The sequence below is a fragment of the Dermacentor andersoni genome, chromosome 10 (genome assembly GCF_023375885.2).
Source record: "Dermacentor andersoni chromosome 10, qqDerAnde1_hic_scaffold, whole genome shotgun sequence".
NCBI classification, from domain to species: domain Eukaryota; kingdom Metazoa; phylum Arthropoda; class Arachnida; order Ixodida; family Ixodidae; genus Dermacentor; species Dermacentor andersoni.
Genome location: NC_092823.1, coordinates 96,404,906 through 96,430,206, shown reverse-complemented (window position 1 = coordinate 96,430,206; position 25,301 = coordinate 96,404,906). Strand labels below are relative to the sequence as shown.

Below are 25,301 nucleotides of genomic sequence, written 5' to 3'. Positions count from 1 at the left end.
ATGCACGCATTTGTATTGTGTCACTTTACTTATGTGGCGGCAATGCACAAATGGAAACCATCGGAGAAGGAGAAGCTTGACACGCAGATTAGGAAGATCACGAAGAAAGTGTTGGGAGTGCCAATGTGCACCAACACCGACCGACTTCTCCAGCTGGGAATTCATAATACGTTGGATGAGATAGCTGAGGCTCAGGAGAGGACGCAGATGGTGCGTCTCTCTACGACTAGCACGGGTCGGCAGATTCTGAGAGAGTTAGGTGTTCCTCAGGAGAAGATTTCGCAGCTTCATGTCGGTATTCCCGTGAAGGTCCGTAATCGGTATCACGTCAAGCCTGTTCCCAGGAATATGCATCCGGAGCGAAATGTTGGTAGAAGAAAGGCCAGGGGAGCTTGCCTACTGAGACTCATTCGTGCTGAGAATCAGAAGGTTGGCTTCGTCGATGCTTCTTTTAACGAGGAGAGAAAGGTGTTTACTATAGTTGTCGTGGACAATGAGGGCAGTCTCGTTAACGCTGCTACCGTTCGGACTGATAGGCCAGAGGTCGCGGAGCAAGCGGCTATTGCGCTCGCCTTGGTTGACAGGCGCAGGCCTTTTGTATATAGCGATTCAAAGTCGGCCGTTAGGGCCTTTGAGAAGGGCTCGGTGGCTAAGGTTGCTTTTAAAATTATGCAGACATGTGAGATCTCTCAACATTACTTATGTTGGTTCCCTGCTCACCTTGGGATGATTGAGGGAGCCCCTCCGAATCTCAATGAGTCCGCTCATGAGGCAGCGCGAGATCTTACCCTCCGCTCTGCCCCGCGCAACGGCGTGGCGGTACTCCCCGAGAATAGAGACTCCCCTTCCACATACAATGAAATCACGAAGTATTACCTTCTTAATCGCAGGGTTTACAGTTTGCCGCATCCTAAACTAAACAGGGCTCAGGCACTTACATTACGCTTACTACAGACTGGTACTTATCCTTGCCCACGGAGACTGAACATGTTTTATCCAGAGACGTATACAGAGCCTTGTTGCCAAGATTGTGGTGCTTTAGCCTCGCTCGAACACATGCTCTGGTCTTGCGAAAGAATTGAAGACTCGGCGATCAAGGATGCGTCCAGGTGGGAGGCTGCACTTCGCAGCCCGGACCTGGATGAACAATTCTGGGCTGTCCAGCAGGCTCACGATGTGGCCGTGACGCTTGGCCTTCCGGTCCCAACGTGGGAGCGGCCCGCTTAGTGATTAATTATCACTACTTGCAGGACCACATAAAGTTTTCCTTCCTTCCTTCCTTCCTTCAGACTTAGTTTCAGTTAAAGCACCAGCATCTCCTGAAACTGCCATAGCGATGACGGAGTTGTCCGATACATTTTCCTTGATAGCACCGCCATATGAATTATATCTATACAGTTTTGTGATGATATGGCCTATACACGATCTTTTAAACGAACACCGAGAATTTGCTTGGGCGTATAACTCTGAATTTTGTTTTCGACTCCGTAACTTGTCAAAATTGTTAAGTAATCAGGTGTAGTGGACTTATTTGTTGCGGAAATGTCTATATTAAAGTCAACCGCCAGGATATTGCTGCTTCTCTCATCATACTGTTTGAGGAAGCGTGCCAACTCGTTTAAAACATGTTTATGTTAGAGTTTGGCGGCCTATAAACAGCACATACTGTATATTGCAGTTCTGCTTTGGTCGTTACTATCGTAACCACTTCAGACTCTTGAAAACCAAAAGACACTTTCAGAAAGCCAATCATTTTTAACACAGACCGCCACCCCACCATCACTTTCATTCTCTTTGCACATAAACATGAGCATAAATGAAAATAAATGAATCAATATATGAGAGTGACCGATGCACAGTTGACCGATTCTTTAACAGTACCGCGCAAGCGGCGACTGGGACGGCCGTCAGCGCCTTCTGAACGCGGGAAGCGACGAGATCAGCAAGAGTAGCCCATGCGCGCTAACTTCACTGGAAGCCCTTATCTCCGGTAACCCGGCCAGCTTGCATCGTGGTAGTCGTTGCAGGGTCTGTGTCGTGCTGCTGGGAAGGGCCTAGCCGACGAAACTTGCGCTTCCAGTGAACTTGGTGCGCATGCGCTACTTTTGCTGGTCTCGTCGCTTCGCGCGGTTAGAAGACGCTTAGGGGCCGGACAGTCGTCGCTCGCGCCATACTGTTAATGAATCAGCCGACTGTACATTACGTTTATTTTCAGTCAATGCAAGCGTACTTGTAAAATTATTTATGTACTTGCATAACGAAAATCGTGCAGATGGAAGGGGCTAGAATTACCCTCACTCGGCAAAGTTCTGGTGCCTTTGGCTCCTGAAAGCACACAAAAGTAAACAGAGGGAAAAAAAAGAACATAACGCTTCTTCGTTGTTTCCACCTAAAATTATCCGAACTGCTAAGTTCGAAGCGCCTCAAATATAGGGTGCCCCAGCTAGCGTTAGCCAGGCTGCTCAGTGGAAAACGGATTTTGAGACCCGTGCTGTTCGGTTGTCAGAACGCTGACGACCGAACTCCTTGGCTTTTATAATCGCGTCTTGCACCGTCTCTCTCAAATCTTTCTTATCTCGTTCAATAGCTTGGCTAAGGTTAGGTGGGACAAATCATAGACACGTGTCTCTACATATCTGGCGTCATCTCAGCTAGAACGAAAGCTAGCATAATTATAAAGACAGCATGTTGGGAATACGGGAACCTTTCAGAACTATTTATGCATGTGAGGGAATTTTGTCTCTATGACTTTCCCGCCTATATACCTTCCCATCGTTTGAGGAGGAACGTGGCTTCGAAGTAAACACAATTCTCTGTCGCTCCGCTCTCGTCCTCTGTAAGGTATGAGCGGAAGGCGTTGTTTTCTAGCTGCCGCTTGCTGCGGTAGTGGTGTCATTGGCGATCAGTGCGATGGTAACACGTTTCGTGTGCAGTAATGTTATGCCGGGTGACTCCAACTTAATAGGCTATCTCTGTGCTGCGTCCGGCTCCGAAACTAACTAGTGGTAGTGCTAGCGAAAGGCACTAGAAGCTGCAGAATAGGAAATACGCACATCATCAGTTTTACGTGCATTTCAGGTGCTTCGTCTGACAGTGCGCTTTTCAACTTGAGATCATACAGAACCTAGTGCAGTATGAGTTCAAAGTGTTCTTCCGCTCGCTTCTTTGAAGTGCAAGCGTCATGTGAGAGAGTGTGATATATTGCTCATGCAGCATTCAAGATCGCTGTCGCGTGGAAGGGAGTACATTTAAAGAGCTGTGTCATTTTGGAGCACTGCGAAAAAGTGATTTGTTCACCATTATTCTCCTTGCGCAATGCTTGTACAATGCATAGGAGACCCTCCATTACACGGCTTGCACATGAGTCGAATGTACCGGAATTGTCTGAACGCCTCCGTGAGGCTAGGAACGTACTATATCATAGAATCTGTATTTGACGTTTCATTAATTTATTTCTTATTTTTCTTAGAAAGCCGGAAGCAGTTGCACATGTTCGGGGTGGACGCGTCATGATTTCTTTGAATGTGCAATCAGCTCATAATTGCTTTGCAAACCTTTCTAGCTCCAACTGCCCTACCCCTCCCTTCCTAGTCATCGTACTATAACCTACATTCATAAAAAAGTATTCACTCAAAAGGAAAACGATAATGCGTCCTTCTGCATTGTGAGGAAATACGAAGTTAACATTGCCGTCGCAAGAATACCCATCCCGCACACTCTCACAACGAAAAGAAACTGCATGACAAACACATTGGGCAAGTTCTTTCTACGTTGTACGTCGTCTAAGCGCTTGTTCATCACCATTTTTAATATGCCAAGCCAACGAGCCATAGTGGATATCTTGTTGAATTTACTTTCTTTGCTCGCCATTCAGTGGGAAAGAACGCACCATTGGTCATTTACTACAGATTTTTTATTTGACGGAGTCCAGGGCGTTGCGGGAGTGTACAGACGCCGTAGGATACGGCTGCTCCTATGAGGCTTTCTTGCTAGATTTTATTACCCCTTATATATTGATACACGCAGCTACTGTCAGATGGAAATTATACTCATCGTTCTCGTAAAGTAACCGGTGAAAACAGCAAGCGACACCTAAGGACGATGAAGAGCACTGTACGAACGAAGCGCTGTCCGTCTATTCCTCATGTGCGTCCTTGCGTGTCTCGCTCTTTTTTCACAAAGATGGAACATCAGCACGCACAACCCATGACTGTCGTAAATCGTCGCTATTTGGTCAAACTGCCTGAGGACACAGTGAGGCGTTCCACAAAAGGGTAGTAAATAGGGTTCACACTGCAGGTCTTCAAGCAGTAGTTATCTATTTGTTCATATTGTTTTTTGGATATAAATTCATGTGACTAGAATTCAAGAAGAGACTGCTACTTTTAGGCAAATCAGAGCAACGGTAAGTTTAGTTTCTCAGCTAATTTTTTAAAGCGCAATCAGTTAGCTGAATGAGTGTGTTTAAGGATCGAAGATTTTAACTACCCATATTGTGGCACAAGTCGTCTTAGAATATCTATTAATCGTGTTCAGAAGCATCTATATTTGCCGTTTCCATGACGCCACCTTCAACGCGGTTCCTTCGCAGAATATCAAAGAAATCCTATGACATGTGACAAAAGAAAAAACGAGTCAGCAGCGGTTGCCATCCAAGAAACATATCTTTGTGGGTGCAAAATTTCAATATATGCTTTGTTGGTTAGACTGCACTACCTTCGGTGTCAGCGAAAAACATTTCAAATACGACTATTGCCATAAAATAAAAAGATAGGGCTTTTTCTAACGTTGTACTCGCGTTCATTTTACATGGCTAAAAAACTGGACCTAAGATATTCTAGTAGCTCAATATGATAAAAAGAAAGGTCATGAGCCATTCCAGTCTGCGAAGTTGGATGACGAGCGAAGCTCTTTAACACACGACCGACACAGTGGTGACACAGAAGTTTGTACGCACACATTTGTTGTTCCGATCTGTGGTCATCGTAGCGATAGGTACGCACAAGCATTCTCGAATCATCTCTGTTATTAGATGCGTCCTTTCACGTAAGACAATGAATGACTCTTACAACCTTAAGCATTGGTTTACACCACTGTAATTAAAAAAATAACTAACGCGGCCTCCCCATTACGACGATAAAAGATAAATGAAAGTACGCGCTGGAATGATGAGCGGCAAAGGAGGCAGCTGTGGACGAAGACGACGATGCTCGAGCCATTGCTGATGATGATAGTTGTTGATAATGATTATGGTAGTTTCCTCCCCACAATGAATTGCTCTTACCTCCTTAAGCATTGGCTCATACCCCCGTAAAGACGGCCTCCCCTCTACGGCGAGAGAAAAGTGAAATTCTGCGCAGCAGAACGATCCACTTCCCACAATTTAATGAAAGTACTAAACATTACAAACTTGGTAGGATAACTTGTCCTCTTCCTCACCCGAAGCTCATTATAGGTCCGTAAGCTACTCTGATTATGTTGCAGACGCGATCCTTTCAGTCGCGGTGATTCCTCAGTAGGACATACTCGGTTGCGGACCCTAGTTGTCCTGACTGCATTGAAACCTTTTGCTGTATGGATCACATGCTCTGACGACCTCCCGCGTTGCCTAACGACCTTCTCTCCAGCGAAGCGGAATGGGAGGAGGCCATCAGAAGCACGGCACTCCAAAAACAAGCCCAGTCAGTCCAGAGGGCCCAAGAGAGGGTGGAGCGTCACGGCGTTCTATCCTCTACGCCGGCGCGGTCAGCGGCTACAATGGCCTCCCGTTAGGGGGTGCTGACAGTGACTCCTCAGGATCAAATGAAGTTTGTTGTCTCTCAGTCTGCACTGGAATGATCAGCGGCAACGGAGCCAGCTGGGGAAGAAGAGGACGATGTCGAACGCGTCAACAGTGGCACGACATTATCCAATTTATTTTATTTATTGAATCATATTACCACCCGATTTGTGGCCTATCCCCCACAGTGGGTTTGTGCCATTTGTTGAGGATTCATCATCATCATCATCATCAGGGTTGGCGCGGTTGCGCCGAGGGACGCCAACGAGCTACCTCGCGGGTTGTTCGCAGACGACGGACGTGCCCTAGTCATGTACAGCTTTGCTATAAAATATGCCGCAGGTCTCGGTCGTCTACGGCATACCGTTATATTTAAAAAACTTAGTCAGCATTCTTGCGAAGCGCCATGAAGTTCCGGATGCAGCGCTCAGATTATCGCTGGATATGTGCTGCTGTGCTGTGGATTTGAGCGATGCGGAATACGTGAATTTGGCAGCAGGTTAGCACGACAGCGAACGCTAAACATCTGTGCTATTTTTTTACCGCTGACAGTTCGCTCACAGGCGACAGGCCCTTTTATTTTCCCCATACGCGTGGTGCCTTGGAACTTTCATACGCCTTGATAACGTTGGACGTGCCTGACCAAGCACGTGTTCTGCAACGCCCACATGGAGTAGAGCGCCCCAGCTGTCCTGTCAGCTTCGAAAGCAGCAAGCAACCCGTCGGTCTTTGGAGTTGGACAGCAGTGTAGCCCGAGAGCACATGCTACAGCTACCTGCTCTCTTTTTTACAAGTGCAGCATTGTTAAATATATTTTGCGAATTTCTCGCTGTGCTTGCACGGCTGCAGAAGGTGCTTAATACATACTTTGTGTTTTGAATGTGTTTTCTTTTCTTTGTTGCAATTGGATTTCTATCTTATTACGTCATCTTGAAATAAGTACGTGATACTGCGACAGAAATGAAAGATCTGCGCCGAAAATTACGACTTCACCCGTGAACAATCAAAGATAGCTTCAGCGGTGTAAAACTGCTGAAAAATTGAAACCTCGCAAATTATAAGTAACGCAAATAATTCAGAGTGCATAAGGACAAGCTAACACGCAACATTGATAATATTGAGCAGTACCAACGCTCCAATAACTTAGAAATCAAGGACATTCCCCTTCACGTTGACCCGCTGACCATGGGGAAAAATAGCTGAAGTTATTCATGAGGAAATGGCAAGATTCTATAAGGACATATGTCGGCGCTTGCTTACTTTCCACCACGATGAGGACAACATAATTGTCCAGTTTGTTCAAAGGAGGAAAAGAAACGCCATGCTTGCAAAGGCAAAAAAACGTTCGGGTGGAATTTAGTGCATTAGGTTTTGATCCTTGTACTCCCGTCTACTTCAACGAACACACGATGAGGCTTGGAAATTAATGGCTTGGGGCCACCGCAACCCCACGGAACCCCACGCAACCAGCACGCAACCCCACTGCACAGCTGACAGTGGCAACGGCGGCGAAAATTCCCTTGGAGTTTCCATATAATTAGTCACGAGTAAAAAACAAATTTGCCGCAATAAGGTCCTAATATTCATTGGTGTGCGGCAGCTCACACAGCATGACCGTTACCTTGCGACCCTCGCTGTGTGGTGGCGCCGGTTCCCTTCGCTCACCTTTCCAGGAAACCTCCACGTTAGACATCATGGTGAACCGTAGGGAAGAAAAAAAAAATCCCCGTCGAGTACGATACTCGCTAATGCAAAATGTAAGCGCAGCTTTAAGCGTGTTTTCATTTCTCGATATGCTGAGGCATCGCAGCGATCACTGCACCGACTTTAAGAGCGGCGCGACGTGCGGTGATATACACTAGAAAAACCGGCCACACAGTTGCCGCTTCCCGGCAACAGTGACTTATACGATCGCAGTGTTTACCGGTAACCACTTGCGGCGAACGCTATGAGAGAAATGCTTTTCTTTTCCTGTTTTTTGCGTTCCCCCGCTTGGTCTGCGCCGCGGATTCTCTAACGTATTTTATCGCCAGCAGCGTTCCGCGTTCGCTCTTTCAATCTTCGCACAACTCCTTCGCTCGGTTACGCCGAGGGACAACGCCGATGCTCGTGGCGGGTACGGGCGCCTAAGAGCTGCGCTCTGAAAATACATGCACTGCATAAGTCGAATGGCAAAAAGGATCGACAATTTGCGGCAGACCCGCGTCTCCGTAACTAGGCGACACCTGGCGGCGTCGACCATAGGCAGAGTGAGCCCAGGTGGTACGTACTCTCAACATACCTTTCACAGGAAAGATACAAGTATCTCGCCGCGTTGTTGCCTTCGGGCGGGCTTCTGCAAGGTCAGGCACGTCGTTTCTTGACAGTGAGTACGTTTTAATGCTTGTGAGCGAAAACGTTTCAAATACCGGTTTCTTTGGAAGCCCCACCATGGTGGCTGAAGGGTACGCTCGTAGCAGAAATTGGAAGCGCGACTCTTGCAGTGCGCAAGCTGCCGCTTGCTGAGGTATCAAGCCAAGTTCGCACCGCCGGGAGTTTTTTGTTTTTTTTACAGCGAAGCTGCCTGTGGCTAGGGTATAGAAAAAACGATCTGTCGCCCCGAGATGTTGAGAAAAACAAATCATCACGGGGGCCGATCCTGTTGATAGTGGAGACAGGGTCCAAGCTCAACGGCACATACCCTTGTGGGCTCTTTAGTCTATGACGTTGCGTGTGGAAACGTCCATGTTTATATAATTATCAAGTAAAAAAATGTTAAAGAGTTATAAAAAAACATCAAAGTTATCAAAAAAATAAAGAAAGATAACGCTGTTGCCCAATCGCTAGTTCATGACGATGCGTGTTCAAACGTCAGTACGTGTTTTATGAAGTAAAACTTTAATAAATAAAAAGTAGAAATAAACAAAAAACAACAAGAAGAAGAGAAAATGCAAAAAATACAGAAGGATAAACAAAATAAAAAAATAAAAAAGACGTACCAAACAATGAAGTTAGGTGTCTGCCCAATATGGCTAACTTTCATGTAGAACTTAATATAGCTATTGAGAAATACAGCTTCGCTGGTCTTCCGTATTCACATATGGAAGGGTTCCGGATTTCTTTTTTAGCGCTTCGGCAGTTTGCCTCGTAAAGCTAGGAAAGCGCACGAAATCTGGCAAATCGTTCCCGCCTGCAAATGAAAATGTGTTGTTCGGCAAATATGTGTCTAGAGTAGATAGTTTAAGCTCACCGGGGACACACAAATTTGTCGAAGAAGAACGGGTGAGCATCGTGTATAAATTTGTTCACGCATGGGTGACGCCTATCCCATAGCCAGACAGGCATTGCGGCTACCCGTTGCGGGAGCTTCGTGGTTAAGGTGTTGCGATGCACAGCTCGAGGATTATGGTTCCGTTCCAACCGCGGCGGCTGCAATTTCGATGAACGCGAAATGAAAAAAACACTCGTGTACATAGTTATAGGCGAACGTCGAATACACTCAGAGGGCGTATAACTAAAACATTGCAATCTGTTTCTATTCGAATCTCCTGACGTCAGATTTACGCAACCACCGACGCCAGCATCGGGCAGCGACGCACAGCGTTGTTTGAACAGGACAATGAAATGATGTCTTTCTTTCTATGCTTTCAAAGCGAATCGCATTTCCTTATTTGACAGGTTTTTCACGTATAATCGGGTGACCATAGGGGAGGAGCATGCAGAAATACAGAGAGTTTCGATAGGGCCAAGTTAGCGCAGCGGAAGTAGGCAATCTGCCGAAGAAGGTGATGCCAAGTTCTGCGATTTTTCCGCTTAGCTTACAGTCTCTGGCAGAAAATGGCAACGGCTTCCAACGGAAGAGTGAAAAATGCCGTCAGCGAAGAAAATTTGGCAGAGCGATGTCGTGCACCTGCTGCAGGTACTCGACAATGTCATAATGCCACGTAGTTTTTTTTTTTAATATATGGTAAAAAATTCATTCTCTTGGCACGTCTGAGTAGCGAATGCCAGATTGACCGTTGGGCAGCAATCTTCTGTTCAGTTCAAAGCGTGCAGTCCCGACATTCCCGAAAAAAAAATTTCACTTTGGTTATGCATATTCCTGCACCTTAAATGCGTACACGTTAATATGAAGCGGTTAGTTTTCGTGGTTTTGCGATGTCGCGTAACAGACAAGTGAAGTTGGCGCAGCCAGGAAAATTTTGACTTATTGGGGAGGGTTGCTGGTGTAACAGTCGGAGTATTGGAAGTATTTTTTTTTCTTTTGTTCGGTGTAATCGTGCATAATAAGTGTGCACGCGTCATGTCAGATGAGGAGCTTTCGCCGTTTTTCTGACGCCGCATGACAGAAAAGCAAAGTATGGTTGGCCCGAAAGAAATCTGACAAGTCTTAGTAAGCTGATTCCAGAAATTAAAGAGAAAAGTTTGGACTAGCGTTACGTTATAACGACTCAGGTGTATGTTCTGTGCGGACTACGTCTTGTATCACTATGAGCAATATATACGGTTTTCTTTCGATATCCTAATAAACATACTGTTTAAATGCAAAAATTTATATTTGTGGTTTTGCATACGGTAATAAATGGCCTAGAAACTGGAAATGCTCACCGTCCCCCCCCCCCCCCCCGGAATATAGTGAAGCTATATATCAATATTTTGTTTTTAATAGTACAGGCCTTCTCATCAGCTGTCGCTTTTGTAGACTATTTAAAATCACCTGAATCTTATATTTTTACGGCCCCGCCCTGTATTTATTAGATAGAAAAAAATTTATATAATTCCCACAATTATATTTTGACATAAACGTTCCTAATAGTGTCCCATTAGGGGTTTAGCATTGACCTTTAGCCAAATAGATATATGCATAAGAAAATATGTCTTTAAGAATAAGAATAAGAATAAAAATAAAAGAATGTGTCTCTCTCACCAAAAACTAGGGGAATATACACAATTCCAACATTACAGCATTAGTCCCCAAGATAGCGATTTAGTGTCAAATTACTTATGTACCTGCGGATAAGCTATAATTTGTAAAAACACATTTTTCTTTAGGACTGCCTAAATTATTCATATACTTGTACGATTTCCACACTATCCTACCTTAATCTCTTTGTGATTTTGCATCTTGCCTTCTCGGTTTAGCCACAGCCGTGGTGACCAACTTATCGCAGTGCGTAAGCGCCACAGTACATAAGCGGCAAGCAAGCAATGAAACCTCATTATAAGGCACGAGCAGCGAGACGTGAGGAAGAAGAAGAAAAGAAAGCGACGATGAGCGTTTCTTCGTTGCCATTGCAGTTATTCGGAAATCTGCCGAACATACTTTCCTTACCTGAGCCATGAATGTCCTCAACCTGAAGGTAGTGTTCGCCCTCGGGATCCTTTATGGCGCCGGCAGGTACCTTATTGAGGAGCGGACCCTTCTCGCGTTCCCCGACTGCGAGCACCCGACGAAATGCTTCGACTATGCGGAGGAGCTGGCCGCCAGCATCGACCCCAGAGAGGATCCGTGTGACAACCTGTACGACCACGTCTGCGGCAAGTGGGACAGGCTTCACCCGGCTTTCACTCCGGGATCCTGGAACCAAGCCAAGCTGCTCCAAGTTCGCGCGCGGGAGTTCTTGCTGGGCCAGCTCGAGCAGTCGCCCCATGGGCATCCCGTGGTGGCAGTGCGCAGGAGCGTTACCGCCTTCCAGATCTGCCGCGAAGTTTACACGGAGTGGAGAAACGACACGAAGGTGAGCTACAGCTTTGGTATGATTGAGCTACTGAACGCGACACGACAAAACAAAAGGGGCGAATTCATTTGCGGTTTCTCCTGATACTCTTAGTTTACGAGGCTTCCTCTGTGAACGAGCGCATCCTGAGAAGCTTGCTTCTTAACTAACGTATCTCATTACAGCGGCCATGGTAACAATATAGTAATAACGTTGCTCTGTTAGTTAGCACAGTAGCAAAAAAAAATGCTCATTTATTGACATTTTGATAATTACCAATGATGACAGGTCCAAATTATGGCTACCGCTGTATTACAGAACATAGTGATTCCTGATCGCTAGTGTCTACACCCTACCACCATATAGTGGCACGCGAACTTGTTCGTCTATAACGATGAGCGCGGGAACTCGCGGTCAAAATGCTAGAGTGAAGAATCGCGGCAGCAGCAAGTGAATTCACCTTCAACCATCTTTTTTTTTGAACGCGAACGATATGTCGAAAGCACAGCGCGTACGAAGGTACCGGCATTACGTGCGCTGTGCAAACACCGCAGATCGCTTTGAAGATGTGGCCCGTCCGGGCGCGCAATTTGGCCACGTCGCAGCCACGCGAGCGTCGGCAATGCGTGCCTACGGTGTCCACCATTCGCGCGTCCATTTCCGTTGAAGACGTACGCCGCGGTTGTGTCCATTCTGTACCAAGCGCCGAGCGGGGGGCACATCGAGGCACCGTAGCAACCGCCGGAGGAGAATGCCACCCCCCCCTCCCCTCCCTCTCCGGAACACACTGCCTCGCGCGCGACAGGCGAGGGCGCGCTTCCGGCCCGCGTTCCTCGCTCGCGCACGCGAGATTGAACCGCGTTCGCCGGCTCACCCTCTCAAGCCTTCACTCGTACATACAGCCTACGGCGCGCTTCGCCGACTTTAGCGTCCTTGGACTTTATGCCGAACCTCACAGCGACGGCGACGCTGACGGCATAAAAGCGTCTGGAGAGTCCATATGATTGCTAAACTCAATAAAGGTCCGCTTCCTGAAGCGCCGTACTGATTCGCAACCTGCCGAAGGTCATAGCTGAAATTTCGGCAGAGGCATCGGTGATTGCGAAAATTCTGGAACTGCACACCACGCAATATAACCGGCAATAGCTCACGCCGCAGTGCGCCATCGGAGCACTGGGCTCCGACGTCCTCCAAGAGGCTGCCGGGGCTGTTATGCGCGTAGAACTGCGCAAGATCTTGCCTTCGTTGCAATCTCAGGTTTCTTAGGTCACTGAAATGGTCAAGGAAGAACTACAGCGATCACTTGAAGTTCCTAAGTTGCACCGAGCCAGAATGAACCCCAGCCAGAAGCGATGACATACGCCGCCGTCGCCCGGGGCCATGGTCTTCCTCCGCGCCTGCGCCAAGGCCCCGCAGCACCGCAATTGTGTCGTTCACCGCGGGCGCCGCTGCCAGCACTCATGACCTTCGCCCAGCGTAGCGTACCAAGGGAGACCGACGTGTGGCGCAAACCGAACCCATACCGCGAAATGGATTTAAGTAGGTTCGCCGTCAACGCTCCTCACCCGCAGCAGGGGAAATGCCCTCGCGATATTGCCCACTACCTCGAGGTCACTCAGTGGAGCTCTTGATGACCGCCGCGTTCACCGTTACGTGTGGCTACCTGTCGCTGCAGCGCCGACCATACGGGGCCGGTCCGATAGCCCGTATCCAAACAACAAGCAGCAGCCGATGGAGGCGCGGTTGCTGTTCGTCGAACTGACAAAGATCCTCCGCCACCGACGAATACGCCGAAAAAACTACCTCGACGATATATCAACGAGACACCGCCATACCGACGAAGCCTAGAAGCAATGAATACACCGACAAAAGTAGACCTGACGACGCAACGTTCCAGCCACAGGTCTACACGACGCAATCGTGATCTAACGCCAACACCTCACTGCAAAGCAAGGGAACAACCGACCTCGCCGTGCTTCTCAATTGCCATGCAATCACCACTTTAGTGGACGCAGGAGCCGAGTATTCCGTGATGATTGGCCATATTGCCGCGCAATTAGGACTTCGTGAGAACGCCCTCAAATTTAAACAGCTGGAGGATGCCTCACAACGTCAGCTGGAATCTGCAAGGCAAGAATTACCGCTCATAATCGAACCTACCCTGCCACCTGTTTTATATTCAACAATGCTCACTAGACGTCATTCTCGGCGTGGACTTGAACCCATACGGTACAATCATTGAGCAGAAGTCAAAGTAGATTATTCGAAGATCAAGCAATACCACCGGAGGAGCTCGTAGTCACCATGTCTTTAGTCTACTTGAGAACCAATTCAGTGGCCCGCCTCACTCCAGCATTGTCATTTCCGCTGGCAGCGACATACCCGCAGACGTAAAAGGCGTCATCGAGGGTGAGCAACGTGTATTGCTCGACTGTGAAATTTGCGTCGCAAGAGGGATCGTTTGACTGCACAGAGGGAAAGCGAGAGTGATGCCGATAAACTTCAACAAGGAGTTCAAGCACATCAACAAGGGCAAGACGATCGAATTCATCGAGAGTATTGTAGAAGCCATTGATGCATTTATCCTCTGGGATTCGGCCGCTTCCACACCCATGACCACAGTTCCCGCACCAAATTTGCACATAAATCGAAGTCTCCCCATGAGTAAGCTGCAACAGCTCAGAAGTCTTGTCCGACGATACAAAGACTGCTTCTCAAGGTCATCGTAGATTCGACAAAGACTAGTTGCAAAGCGTCGCATTAGCGAAGAGTGTGCTTGACCACTCCACCATAGCCCTTACCGAGTTTCGGCGCGAGAACGTGAAGCTATAAGGCAACTAGTCGACGAAATGCTGCGCGGCTACGTCATTGAGCCATCGCAAAGCCCGGGGGCACCTTCTGTAGTACTGAAAAAAAAAATTCGCAGCTGCGCCCGAATGGCATGAAAGTCTCGCTTTCGCACGAACGAAACGTCGAAAGCACAGCGCATACGAAGCTACCGGCACTACGCGCAATCTGTAAACATTGCAGATCGCTTTGAAGATGAGGCCCGCGCCGGGGTACACTTTAGCCATATTGGGAACCGCTTTCAAGAGACATGAGCGCCGGCAACGCGTCCCTATGGCGTCCGCGATTCGCGTCGCCAACGCCAGAGTAGAGGCCGCGGTTGTCTCCACTGTGTACAGAACGACGGGCAAGGAGGACAACCATGCATCGTAGCAGCCGCCACAGAAGAGAGCCTCTTCTCCCTAGCCTCACGCCTGTGCCTCGCGCGACACACGAGAGGTCACGCATCCGGGCTGCGTTCCTCGCTCGTCCACGCGAGATTGGACGACGTTCATCGGCTCACCCTTACACGTTTTCACTCTTACCGGAATCCGACGGCGACGCTGGCGGCGACGGCGACGGCACAAAGGCGCCTGGAGTGTCCATGTAATTGCTATCGCAATAAAAGTACAGAGCCCTACGTTGTAATATACACAAGGGTCCCGCACACGATTAAAACGACAATAAGAACGCATCTTCAGCCTAATGAAACCCAACTAAGATCGCACGAGCACTGGTATCATGGTGCACAGTTTGAGTGACCACGCCTTATTACCATACTGCAAATAGTGCATGCGCATGGCTTTCCGAATAGCCAATAACTAAGTTTAGCATCACTAAGTTCGCTGACTTTATTTCTTTGGGTGTATGGGCACTAGTACATATGAGATCTTTAATAAGTTGTGTTCAGTTCCATAGGAATGCAATATAAATCAACAACCTTGTTTTTTGCAGATAGAAATAACTTTATTTTTCCTTAAAAAACTGTTTTTGCCTTGTTCAATCATGTAATAACAGCATGGTATATGATGAAAGCAGCAGCTTAACTGTATCACGCACAATAATAGTTTGGACTCTTGATGGTGGTATACGTATACTTGAATATAATAGGGTAATTCTTAGGCCACACGTGTAAACCAGCAACGTTAAGCTTTTACAGCAAACTATAGGCTTAAACGAAACAGCGCACTGTATCACAGCGCCCACAATCTATGTAGCGTAGCGTAAGGTCTTTTTTTTTCTTTTGTGGAGTACGCTCAAGAGCCATGCTCCTGCTCGTTAGAAGGAAGTTCAGGGGAGCAAAGGATTAGCTCGATGATGCTGTTCATAGGTTCAACTTTGTGCTGCTCACAAGCGACCAGTCGAGAAGGCTTGAGCTGGAAAAGGTGCGAAAAATTTGCCAATTCCCGTCCACGTAGGCGCAGTTATTTGCATGTGGATGCAACCGACTGCGTGAGGCGAACGCTGCAAAAGGTGAACTTTATTCATCTATGTGGTCGTTGATAATTGTTGTTGGACTTGCTAGAAAGTCTGCAAGGATCTCCCGCAGAACAATTTGTAGACTGTCTTTTAGCAGCTACACTTTCTCGCTTGTGTACAAATGCTGATATTCCATTTGTTTTGCACGTGTTATTCTCACTCGCGTCGTGTTTGCTTGAAGCGTGTCCGCAAGTTTGCACGATTGTCTTGATAGAATTCTTTTGGCGACCGGCATCCTGTCGAAGTCTTGCTTGTTTTTTTGATGGAGTTTTATTCAGTTTGAACGTCGGGTAGCATCTAAAGAACAGGGTCACTCATTTGACAGAAGTGCTGCGTCAGAATCTGCACGATGCGCTCACTGAAATGCCTCTGGAAATGGCGCTCGAACAGGACTAATTCGCTTGAAACATCTCCTCAGCGCGGAAATGTTTTAAACTCGCGTTTCTCTGAAATTTGCCGAGTTTCGCGGTATCAAAACCCGCGATATTATAGCCGGTGTCGTGCACATCTGTGGCCGAACTTTAAATTCTACGCAATGTAAGTGGTGCCCTTCCCTCTAGTTTTCTTCCTTGCAGTAAAACATTAATTCTTTCTCGAAGGATGAAACGTTTCCCATTCAGAAGCATCACGGACGGTATCCGTTTCGTTCGCCCAAACTTCTATGTAAATTGCAGTAACTCGGGAGAACTACCGCGATTGCGAGGGCAGCGCTTCAGGCCATCAGTGCGTTCACAGAGCATATAAATGGCCCCTTTTCAAGATTACTTATTGCAGCAAAAATACATTCAACATTTTTTAACTATTTCCTTTATAACTTACTGTTAAAACGATATACTTTAAGTATAACAGGTGCGCAGTAGCAAAAAACTCAGTAGCAGGTGACGAGCGCTTCGCTGCAGTCCGCGGACCGCTGAGCCAATCCTGGTGTCGTGACGCGGAGAAGCATTGAACAACGCCGGTCGGCGTACCTACCCATCTAGCCGCCGTACATTCAGCACTGTACTTTCTTCACTGGCAGCACCTTGCCACAATGTTAGTTCGCAGCCCAATCGTGAACAGCACTTAAAAAGTACCAACCCTTGTTCTATCTGTCCTATCAATTCCACACACAGAATATCTGAGCCTTCAGGGTGAATGGTTCGGGTCTATTATTCATACCGATAAAGCGTCTTTAGAAGAATAGACACACAGATCATAATATATCGAGAGAACGCACAGATGTCAGCCTGGTAGTAATAGTACACGGGGCGCCTACTCTGTCTCGAGGGTAAGAAAGCCTCGAGTCCGAATGGGCTCAGAGAGCTGAGGTTCGCGAACTTGGTGTCGGCTTCGTGGTCGCAAAACATAACTCTGTAACACTTGTCGACACCGCACAGTCATGCGGATCTTATACAGGCTTTCCAGGCACTATGTTACCCCGCGTATATTTAGTTATACCCTGCAATACAACTGAAATATTCTACGATTATTTTCACAGCGGTCCGTCGGTACCAGCTAACTTTGATGGCCAAAAGTGGCTTAATCAAGGGCAGTCGTTTTATTGTAAGCATTGAAGCTCACGCAGCACAGCGGAGAGGGAAGGAGGTGATAGAACATAGCGCACACGTATTTCTATCTTTGTCTCCATTCTAGCCGGTTTTGCTGCGTAAGCCACAGCTGAGTTTTCTCAGTCACTGACACAGAGACATGGACACTGGTAACTGACTCTCTCACTTGATCTCCGCAGGTTCTGCTTGACGTATTCGACAAGTTCAACTTCCAGTGGCCTTCGGTGACACTTCCCAGCGAATTTGACCTGATGGAGTACCTACTGGGCATGTCGCTCGAGTACAACCTCGCGACGCCCGTACTGCTTAGTTTCACGCCGGACGTAAAACCCGACAAGCGGTATGGCCTGCTTTTTCAAATCCCATCGCAGATCGAAAACGACACGGTTGACACAGACGTCATAGCCGACTGCATCTTGGACGTGGCGCCAGCTACGACAAACGATTCGGCCTGGACATTTGCCGAACGAATCCACTCCGTTTTCTTGGACTTTCTGACTGCCAAAAGCGCCTTGTCTCTCCCTGAAAGGGAGGCGCTCGTCCACACTACCATCGAGAAGCTCGCGAACGATACCACCGGGCACAGCACCGGAGAAGCCTGGCTCAATGCCATCAACAAACGCCTACCCCATGATCAGGCTGTCGGGAAGAGCCAACATGTGCTGACGGTAAAAAACAGCGGCTTGCTTCTCAAAATGATCCTCGACAGCACGAAGCGTTCCAACTACGCTGATCTCGTCCTGTACGCAGGCTGGAATATTGTCGTCGATTTGCGTGCAGCACTGTCGCGTTCGCTGTCGTACTGTATGTCGAAATCGCCTTTTAGGTACCAGCGGAGCTCAGAGCTTCTATGCTTGGACTACATAAATCAGGTATGTGAACGTAGAGTTTGTTGCCGTAATAGTTGGTACAGTCGATCGGAAACATGCGATCTGAGAAAAGGCTTTATGTCTCGGAAGTCTAGTAGCGCCACCTGCTTATTATTGAATTTTCCAGTCTTTACAGTAGTATTGTAGTACCGTACCAGCTGTAAGTCGCTGTGTGCCAATATGGTTAGTTACTGTTTCATTGGCCATGGTTAAACTGCTCCTTAATTCTATGTTTATTTCGTTGCGTAGTATGGCACTTTGACGTCACATGCACGGTGCAATAGAGAGCTGTTTATCACATAATTAGAATGTCGCAGCCCACCATACATACGTCGGTGCCACCCATATCAACGTTGAATCGGCCACGCGTTCCAAAGGCGTTTTAAATGTAAAGAGAATATAGCATCGAGTGCGATAATGGTACTGTTGATTGCTGCATTTCACACATTCTAACATTTGACCTCGAGCTAAGTACTCATTCGAGCAAAGCTAAGAAAAGTGTGTAAAAATGTACCATGGTACCATGGTACTTCTGTCTCTACGTGTATGAAAACCAATAAGGGCCGGTTTGCTATCGCACTGAATCACTTAGCTTCGAACTTCCTAAATTTGAACTAATCGTAACTGTAACAGTAGCGAGGCAGATTATTCAGCCTACCCGTTGGTCAATAGCCCCATTGCTTTGCAACTGCCTACAAACCGTAGAACTCATTTCTGCTTGCATAAGGACAATAGCAATAACAAATTCGTTGTGTCACTCCAGGCTACGATGTAGACTGTCTTGATCCTGCAATCGTCCTTACAATTATGAGGCTCAAAAAATTTGCCGGCGTTTCGAATTCGCGTTTTTAATTACAACTGAATACTCAATTATTCAACCATTCGTTAACTATAGCCGCTATTAGCAAAAAAAAATATGATTTCCCGCAATCATCACACTTCCGAAAGACAATTAGGTTGTTCATGTCTTTTCGTTTTGTAATATTACGGGGTCCGACTCCCTTAGCTGCACCGCTAGCACGCATTTTCTTAACCGCCAACTCCGTCTGCCACGAAGGTTGGAACCACCGTGGTTTGGCATGCAATAAAGTAATAATGAAGTAATAATGAAAGTAATAGGGAAAATGAGTGCTCGAATGAAAGAGTAATGGAAGAAACAGCCGCAGTGCCACATTAGCCTGATATTTTGTAACACGTCAAGCAACCCGCAAGTGAGGTTATGTTTTCATCACGTTCACTGTTGTGCACAATTTCACGCCCAGCTTTTGCAGGCGTCTTTTGCGACCCAGACTAGTTCGACCAGTCTCGCGTGTTGTCTGCCCTGTCAAAGAAAATACGACGCAAACCATATTTAGAAAGGTATGTTAGGACAATTTCATTTCTCCTTCAGCTTCTGAGCGCCGCAGGATCAACGAAAACAGCAACAAATGTACTCGAAGAGATATTCCATTGAGATATTGCTTATACAACTCGTACTGTACATTTCAGAGCATAGGTCAGAAGGCAAGAAACTGTATATTGATGTAGATAAGCTTATTATCTCGCATGTTCTTTGCCCTGTCAAAGAAAATACGACACAAACCATATTTAGAAAAGTAGGGTAGGACAATTTATTTCTCCTTCAGCTTCTGAGCGCCGTCGGAAGCGCGAAAACAGCAACAAATATACTTGAAAATATATTCCATTGAGATTTTGCTTATCCAACTCGTACTGTACATTTCAGAGCATAGGCCAGAACGCAAGAAATTGTATATTGACGTAGATAAGCATATTTTTGAACAAGCAGCAAAATGCAATTGCAGTGCATAAAGAAGACATTTACGAAATTAAAACTATGGAACAAATAACGGTTCCTCTTGATCAAGGCCAGCACCATTGTCCGACCTATCACTTATGCATAAGGTGCAATTGTGCAGGGAGGAGCTCTGGCATCTAGCCTGGATTAGAGAGTCATCACAGAGTATTTATGAAAACAATTTGTGATGATCGAGTTTATAATGCAATAAGGAGGCAAGCATATATCTTCGTGTATGCTGCCTTATTCCACGCCAATCCAAGGTAGTGATAAGGTGCTTAGAACGAGAGAAAGCTGAGCTAGTTGGTTAGGATACATATTGCAAAGAAGGGGTAAGGCGTGCAGACACGGACGTAAGTGGACGTGTTGTTCACTGCTCTTGTCTCCATGTCTCCACGCCTTACCCCTTCTTTATGGTGATAAGGTGGTTCGCCACAGACAAATCAGGGAACGAATATCTCAAGACATAATCGCGCTCGAACAAAGTGAAGCCAGAAGCGCCAAAGTTATTCAAACATCTTATGCCGCTTTCTCTAAACGTTTCGCAACGGTACTGGGACGGGCACAACGCCAGACATGCGTCATTACGTAATTTCAGTGTCGCACTTATGCATCTGCTGAAATCAGACGTTTTGAGGACAGGGTTCGTTGTGGTGGCTCGATGAAACTTTCAAATGTTTCACGGCACGGGTAATCGGGACGAGAGCATGCGTGATACGTAAAGGGGATCCCGAGTTATCCCTGGGGCTTTGTGTAAACCTACAGTCCGCGAATGGATTGCGTGGCAGTGAACATCTCAGTCAGTAGTCTCACCCTTGGCCTGGAACTCCGAAGCGGATGGCCAAGTCACCTTTCTTTCAATTGTTCTATTTTTACCAGAAGCGGTGGTCTCACTCATACCGGGCTGCCACATTTCGTACTTAGCCTAAGCACTTAGCCTCACGCATTTCATCTCATGCGTGCCACGGCTCTCGTTCACATCTAGGCAGACATCGTAAAATCTGTGATCTTATGAAGCGGCATCATTTTCAATTGCGTGTTTCTTCAGAATCGCATATTCCTAAGATGGCGTTGTACAAGCTGCTCGAAATTCGCAAGCAGTTTTCAACATCAGTCGGTCAAATGCAAACCAGTTTATCATGGCGCGCATGTTTTGTGGTTTGGCACTCACATTGTTGGTCTACTGCGTTCGAACTCGGGACAGCTAAAGATATTTGGTGTCCTTGCCAATTTTTTCATGGCTTCTAAATCTATGTGTTGTTGCACACAAATATTTGGGCATTGTTTGTGTTGTCATTTGTAAAGCAGAAGCACAGGAGCACACGCTTAAAATTGAAAGTCATGCTAAATTCGCTTGTGTTTTTAAGGGACCTGCAACTATGCAGATGTGGTCACTTACAGTATGTTAAAGGAGGGCATCTTTGCTTTTCGTTCGAGCACAAGGCCTTTTGCCACTAGCCATCGGTAAGCTACGTAATAGGTCCAATATCGTAACTGGATGGCATCGCAGGCGTCCTTATACAGGAATTTCGACCATGATTAGTTTTCAATGCCAAGCCTCTATTTTGCATGAACCTAAGTTAGCGTGTTTAACGGTTTAAGTAACTCGCTCACCTTAGCGAATTTATGACACACAGGTGGCGCCATTCGCAATCGGTCGGTTCTTCGTCGACAGCCTGGAGCTGCAACCCAATGTCAATTACACGAAGAATGCATGGAACGCCGTGAAGAAGGCCACGCGAGAGAACTTCGCCAATCTCTCGTGGATGGACAAGTCAACAGCCAAAGGCGCGGTCGAGCACGTCGACAGCCTGCTCACAATCCTTCCTTTTCCGGATCACCTCCAAACCAACGAGGCCCTCGATGCACACTACGGTTTCCTGTATCCGAATGTCTCGCAGCCGTTCATTCAGTGGCTGCTCAAAACAAAGCAGCGACGCCATGACGAGCAGAAGCGACTTTTCAAGCAAGCCGCAGTGAGCGTTTACCATGATGACTTTCGTTACAGCGCATATGAGGTGAACGCGTTTTACATGCCTATAATGCACGTCATGGCCCTCATGCCGGCGATCATGGCCCCGCCGTTCGCGCCACAGGCGGTGCAATCGGCCGTTCACTACGGAGCCATCGGCAAAATTCTGGGACACGAACTTACGCACGCCTTTGACCCTTTGTTTAGCAACCTCACTAGGAACGGCGTTGCCGCCATGCCGTGGTCGAACGAGTCCTTCGCCAATTTCAGCAGTCGCCTCCAGTGCGTCAGCAAACAGCTACAGAGTTTCACTGACGACGAGGTGCACAGCAAGAACGTGCTCTCTGAAACGTTCGCCGACACAGGGGGAACCGAGAAGGCCTGGCTAGCCTACTCCTCTCTGCCGGCGCAAAAGGGCATCCTGGGATACACTCAGGAACAGTCGTTCTATATCGCCGGATGTTTCGAGTTTTGCGCGGTGGGCGGCTACGAATGGAGCACGAAATCACTGTACCCGGCCGACGCGCTGCGGTGCAACATACCAGCCCGAAATGAGAAGGAGTTTGCGGCCGCGTTCAGCTGCCCTAAAGGATCGGCGATGAACCCTGAAGAACGGTGCACATTCCATTGATTGGAACAAACAGCAGTAAAACATGCGAAGGCTATCTCAATCCAGCGGAAATTGTTGTATAAGGGGATATCGTAATATTCTCACTCTATGCTCTGTCCAATCCGATTATTTTTGTTTCGTTCTGTAAGGTAAACATTGCACGTAATGTTTTAAAGGCACATTTCACCACAACCAATTACGTCTACGTTGAAACCGCAAAAAAACGCCTTATGCTATGTGAGTTGCGCCTCGAAGCATTTCTATAGCTACTGTAAACCTGAAAAAGCTGTTGCACGTGTGGCTATCGAAGAAACGGTGAAAAATAAAAAGAAATTTAGTGGGCATTTGAAAGACTCTACACATCTCGAAACGAAAAAAGTCAGAAATTCAACAGAATCGCAAAACAATGTTAGGAAGTTGCAATTTCATCAAGTGCGGTAAACGTTTCGGCTGAAAGAAACTAAAATAACTAGGTAAGGAATTGCATAGGTCATAAGAAGAAAAAGAAAACGTATCCGAGTGTATAATTGTTTTAACATGCTAAGTGCGGTCCAAGACCGTTTAGCAAGTGCTAAGTATTCTTATATAAAAGCCAACGCAACGAGGTTATCGTATTGTACAAAACTTTTTAATTATCGCGACTGGCTCATGTGGAGCAACGTTATAAGCATAGCAGAGGAGAGGACGGCAATGTGTCTCCCGTATTTGCGGCTTGGTTTGGCTTGGCTTCGGGCCTACGGATATGGCTCCACCCACTACAGGGGATCGGACCTGAATTGGGCGGCAGTAGGTAAGAAGTGAAGGATGAACTTAAATGCAATTTTGCAATTTAATCTTGATAGTAAATTAATGCTAAGAGGTAATAACTAGTTTTCAGGCTCTCTCATTTTTAAATTTGAAGTACATATTTTTGTTTTCGTATTGAGGAAAATAAAACGAAAAATTTAACATGGTAGTCTCTTTTTTTACTTATAAAATTAAATATTGCATCACAGACCTTCCAATTCCTGTGTCCTAGTGCCGTAGCCCGAAGGGAGAGTATCATAGCAAGGTTAAGGACCAATTGAAGTTGACTTCTAAAAGTCGTTTTCTGTGCACGTCGAAACTACTCTACCCTATAAAGATATGCTGCATAGTTTCAGGTTTGTTGCGATAAATACATTGAGGGGAACATTCCAAGCCAGACGATTGGGAATAAAATTTCAGCATTAGCGGAATATGTAGCGCACAACCGTACAGACTGCCTCCACTTCTTTTATTGTACGCAAAGATTAAGGAAACTAGACAGATAATGCATATCCTACGTACGGCTGAACATGCATTTTACAAAAGAGCCGCTTATTGTTTTTTCGGAGCTGTTGAAGTGGTAATTTATATAGTGGTAATCCTTAAATAATAACTCTTTTTAATGCTTTGCTAGTGGTCTTGCTAATGTGTTTTTAGCAAGGCAAGTTGCCTCTTCAGAAGGCACCGACGTTTTGATGGGTAGATAGCTTGTTTTTGAACGACCACTGATGAAGTAATTATCAAGGAACCACAGAATTGTGCTGTTAGGGAGTGCAGTGGTAATGGTGGTTATTTTACAGCGAAACTGCACATGGCTAGGGTCTAGGACATCTTCCGGGCGAAGCGTCGACAGAAAACTATCACAATGTATAGCTCATGCCAGCAAATGCAATGGCTCGTACCCCCGTAAGGAAGAGGCTACAAGAACTCAGCTATGTGAAGTGAACAGCACGCGCATTTTTGTTAGAATCACGCATACAACATAGAGAACAGCACGAGTTTCAATAAAGAACAAGATCAAAGCAAGCATCCGAACCGCATAATTGATGCCAAGCACGTAGATCTTCCGCATACACTTCCCGGTGAAGATTTCTGTTTCGCAAGATGCCGTAGCAACGGCGGCTGGACTCGAACCTATGATGCTGGGAGTAACGAAACTACAGTTTCGTGTGTAAAAGAGGACCCCGCCTGGGAAGTGATTTGTGTTGTGACAGTGCTATGGGGGGAAGGCCCCGTACAGTGAGCACTCCTGAAGAGCAGCGTGCGTGCCAGGCGCGGCGGATTCCTCTTCTCTCTGGTCCACTCTTTGTAGGAGCACAAAGTAAGAGGCGCAAGCCAAGTCGGAGGCCGTTGAAAAGTCCTAGACTTATAATTAGAGAAAGTACATGTGAATGTCACCCCGTCAGCAATTTAAGCGTATGTCAGAATGGGTAATCGTTATAGTTGTTAACAGCTTCCCTCTCCAACCACCTCGAGAGCCTCGATTGGAAACCACATTTTTATTCTAATGGACATACTTGAAACCACCTGCTTCTTTGCAAGTACCCCGTATTGGTTATGAGCCAGTATTTGGCGACAAGGCAAGCTTAGAAAATGCTCATGGGAAAGAAATATTCAGTTTCATTATGGTGTAGTGTGGACCAAACTTACCGGAATATTTTTCAAAGAGGTGGCTCGTTATCCGCGGTTTATTTACGCGGTAAAACACCTAATCGCCTGCGTCCGTATACAAGATATGGAGGCGCTGTGAAAATAAAATAAACATGCATTTGAAAACGTACAGAGCCGTCCACGGTGCATAGAGAGACCAAATATTTGGGATTATGTCAAGCAGAAGAGCACGTCAGATACAACGATTACTGGGAGAAAATGTGGGCAACATTCTAAGTACTGCTTGGCAAAGAAATTGCAAGCGGGCGTTCGGTGCATGACGTTCGCAATA

At 46.7% G+C, this 25,301-nt stretch overlaps 1 protein-coding gene across 1 annotated transcript; it reads left to right on the top strand.

The window, feature by feature from the left end:
* The first annotated feature begins 11,019 nt into the window (after window positions 1-11,019).
* On the top strand, window positions 11,020-23,444 carry LOC126543559 (endothelin-converting enzyme homolog). The gene is made up of 3 exons (XM_050190670.2): window positions 11,020-11,496; window positions 17,507-18,199; window positions 21,629-23,444. The coding sequence occupies exons 1-3, from the start codon at window positions 11,098-11,100 to the stop codon at window positions 22,592-22,594; spliced, it is 2,058 nt and encodes a 685-aa protein (XP_050046627.1). The 5' UTR covers window positions 11,020-11,097; the 3' UTR covers window positions 22,595-23,444.
* Window positions 23,445-25,301: the final 1,857 nt, after the last annotated feature.

Coding starts and splice junctions, on each gene's coding strand:
- LOC126543559 (XM_050190670.2), top strand. CDS start 11,098: ATGAATGTCCTCAACCTGAAGGTAGTGTTCGCCCTCGGGATCCTTTAT. Junction 11,497..17,506: donor AGTGGAGAAACGACACGAAG/GTGAGCTACAGC, acceptor TGATCTCCGCAG/GTTCTGCTTGACGTATTCGA. Junction 18,200..21,628: donor GCTTGGACTACATAAATCAG/GTATGTGAACGT, acceptor TATGACACACAG/GTGGCGCCATTCGCAATCGG.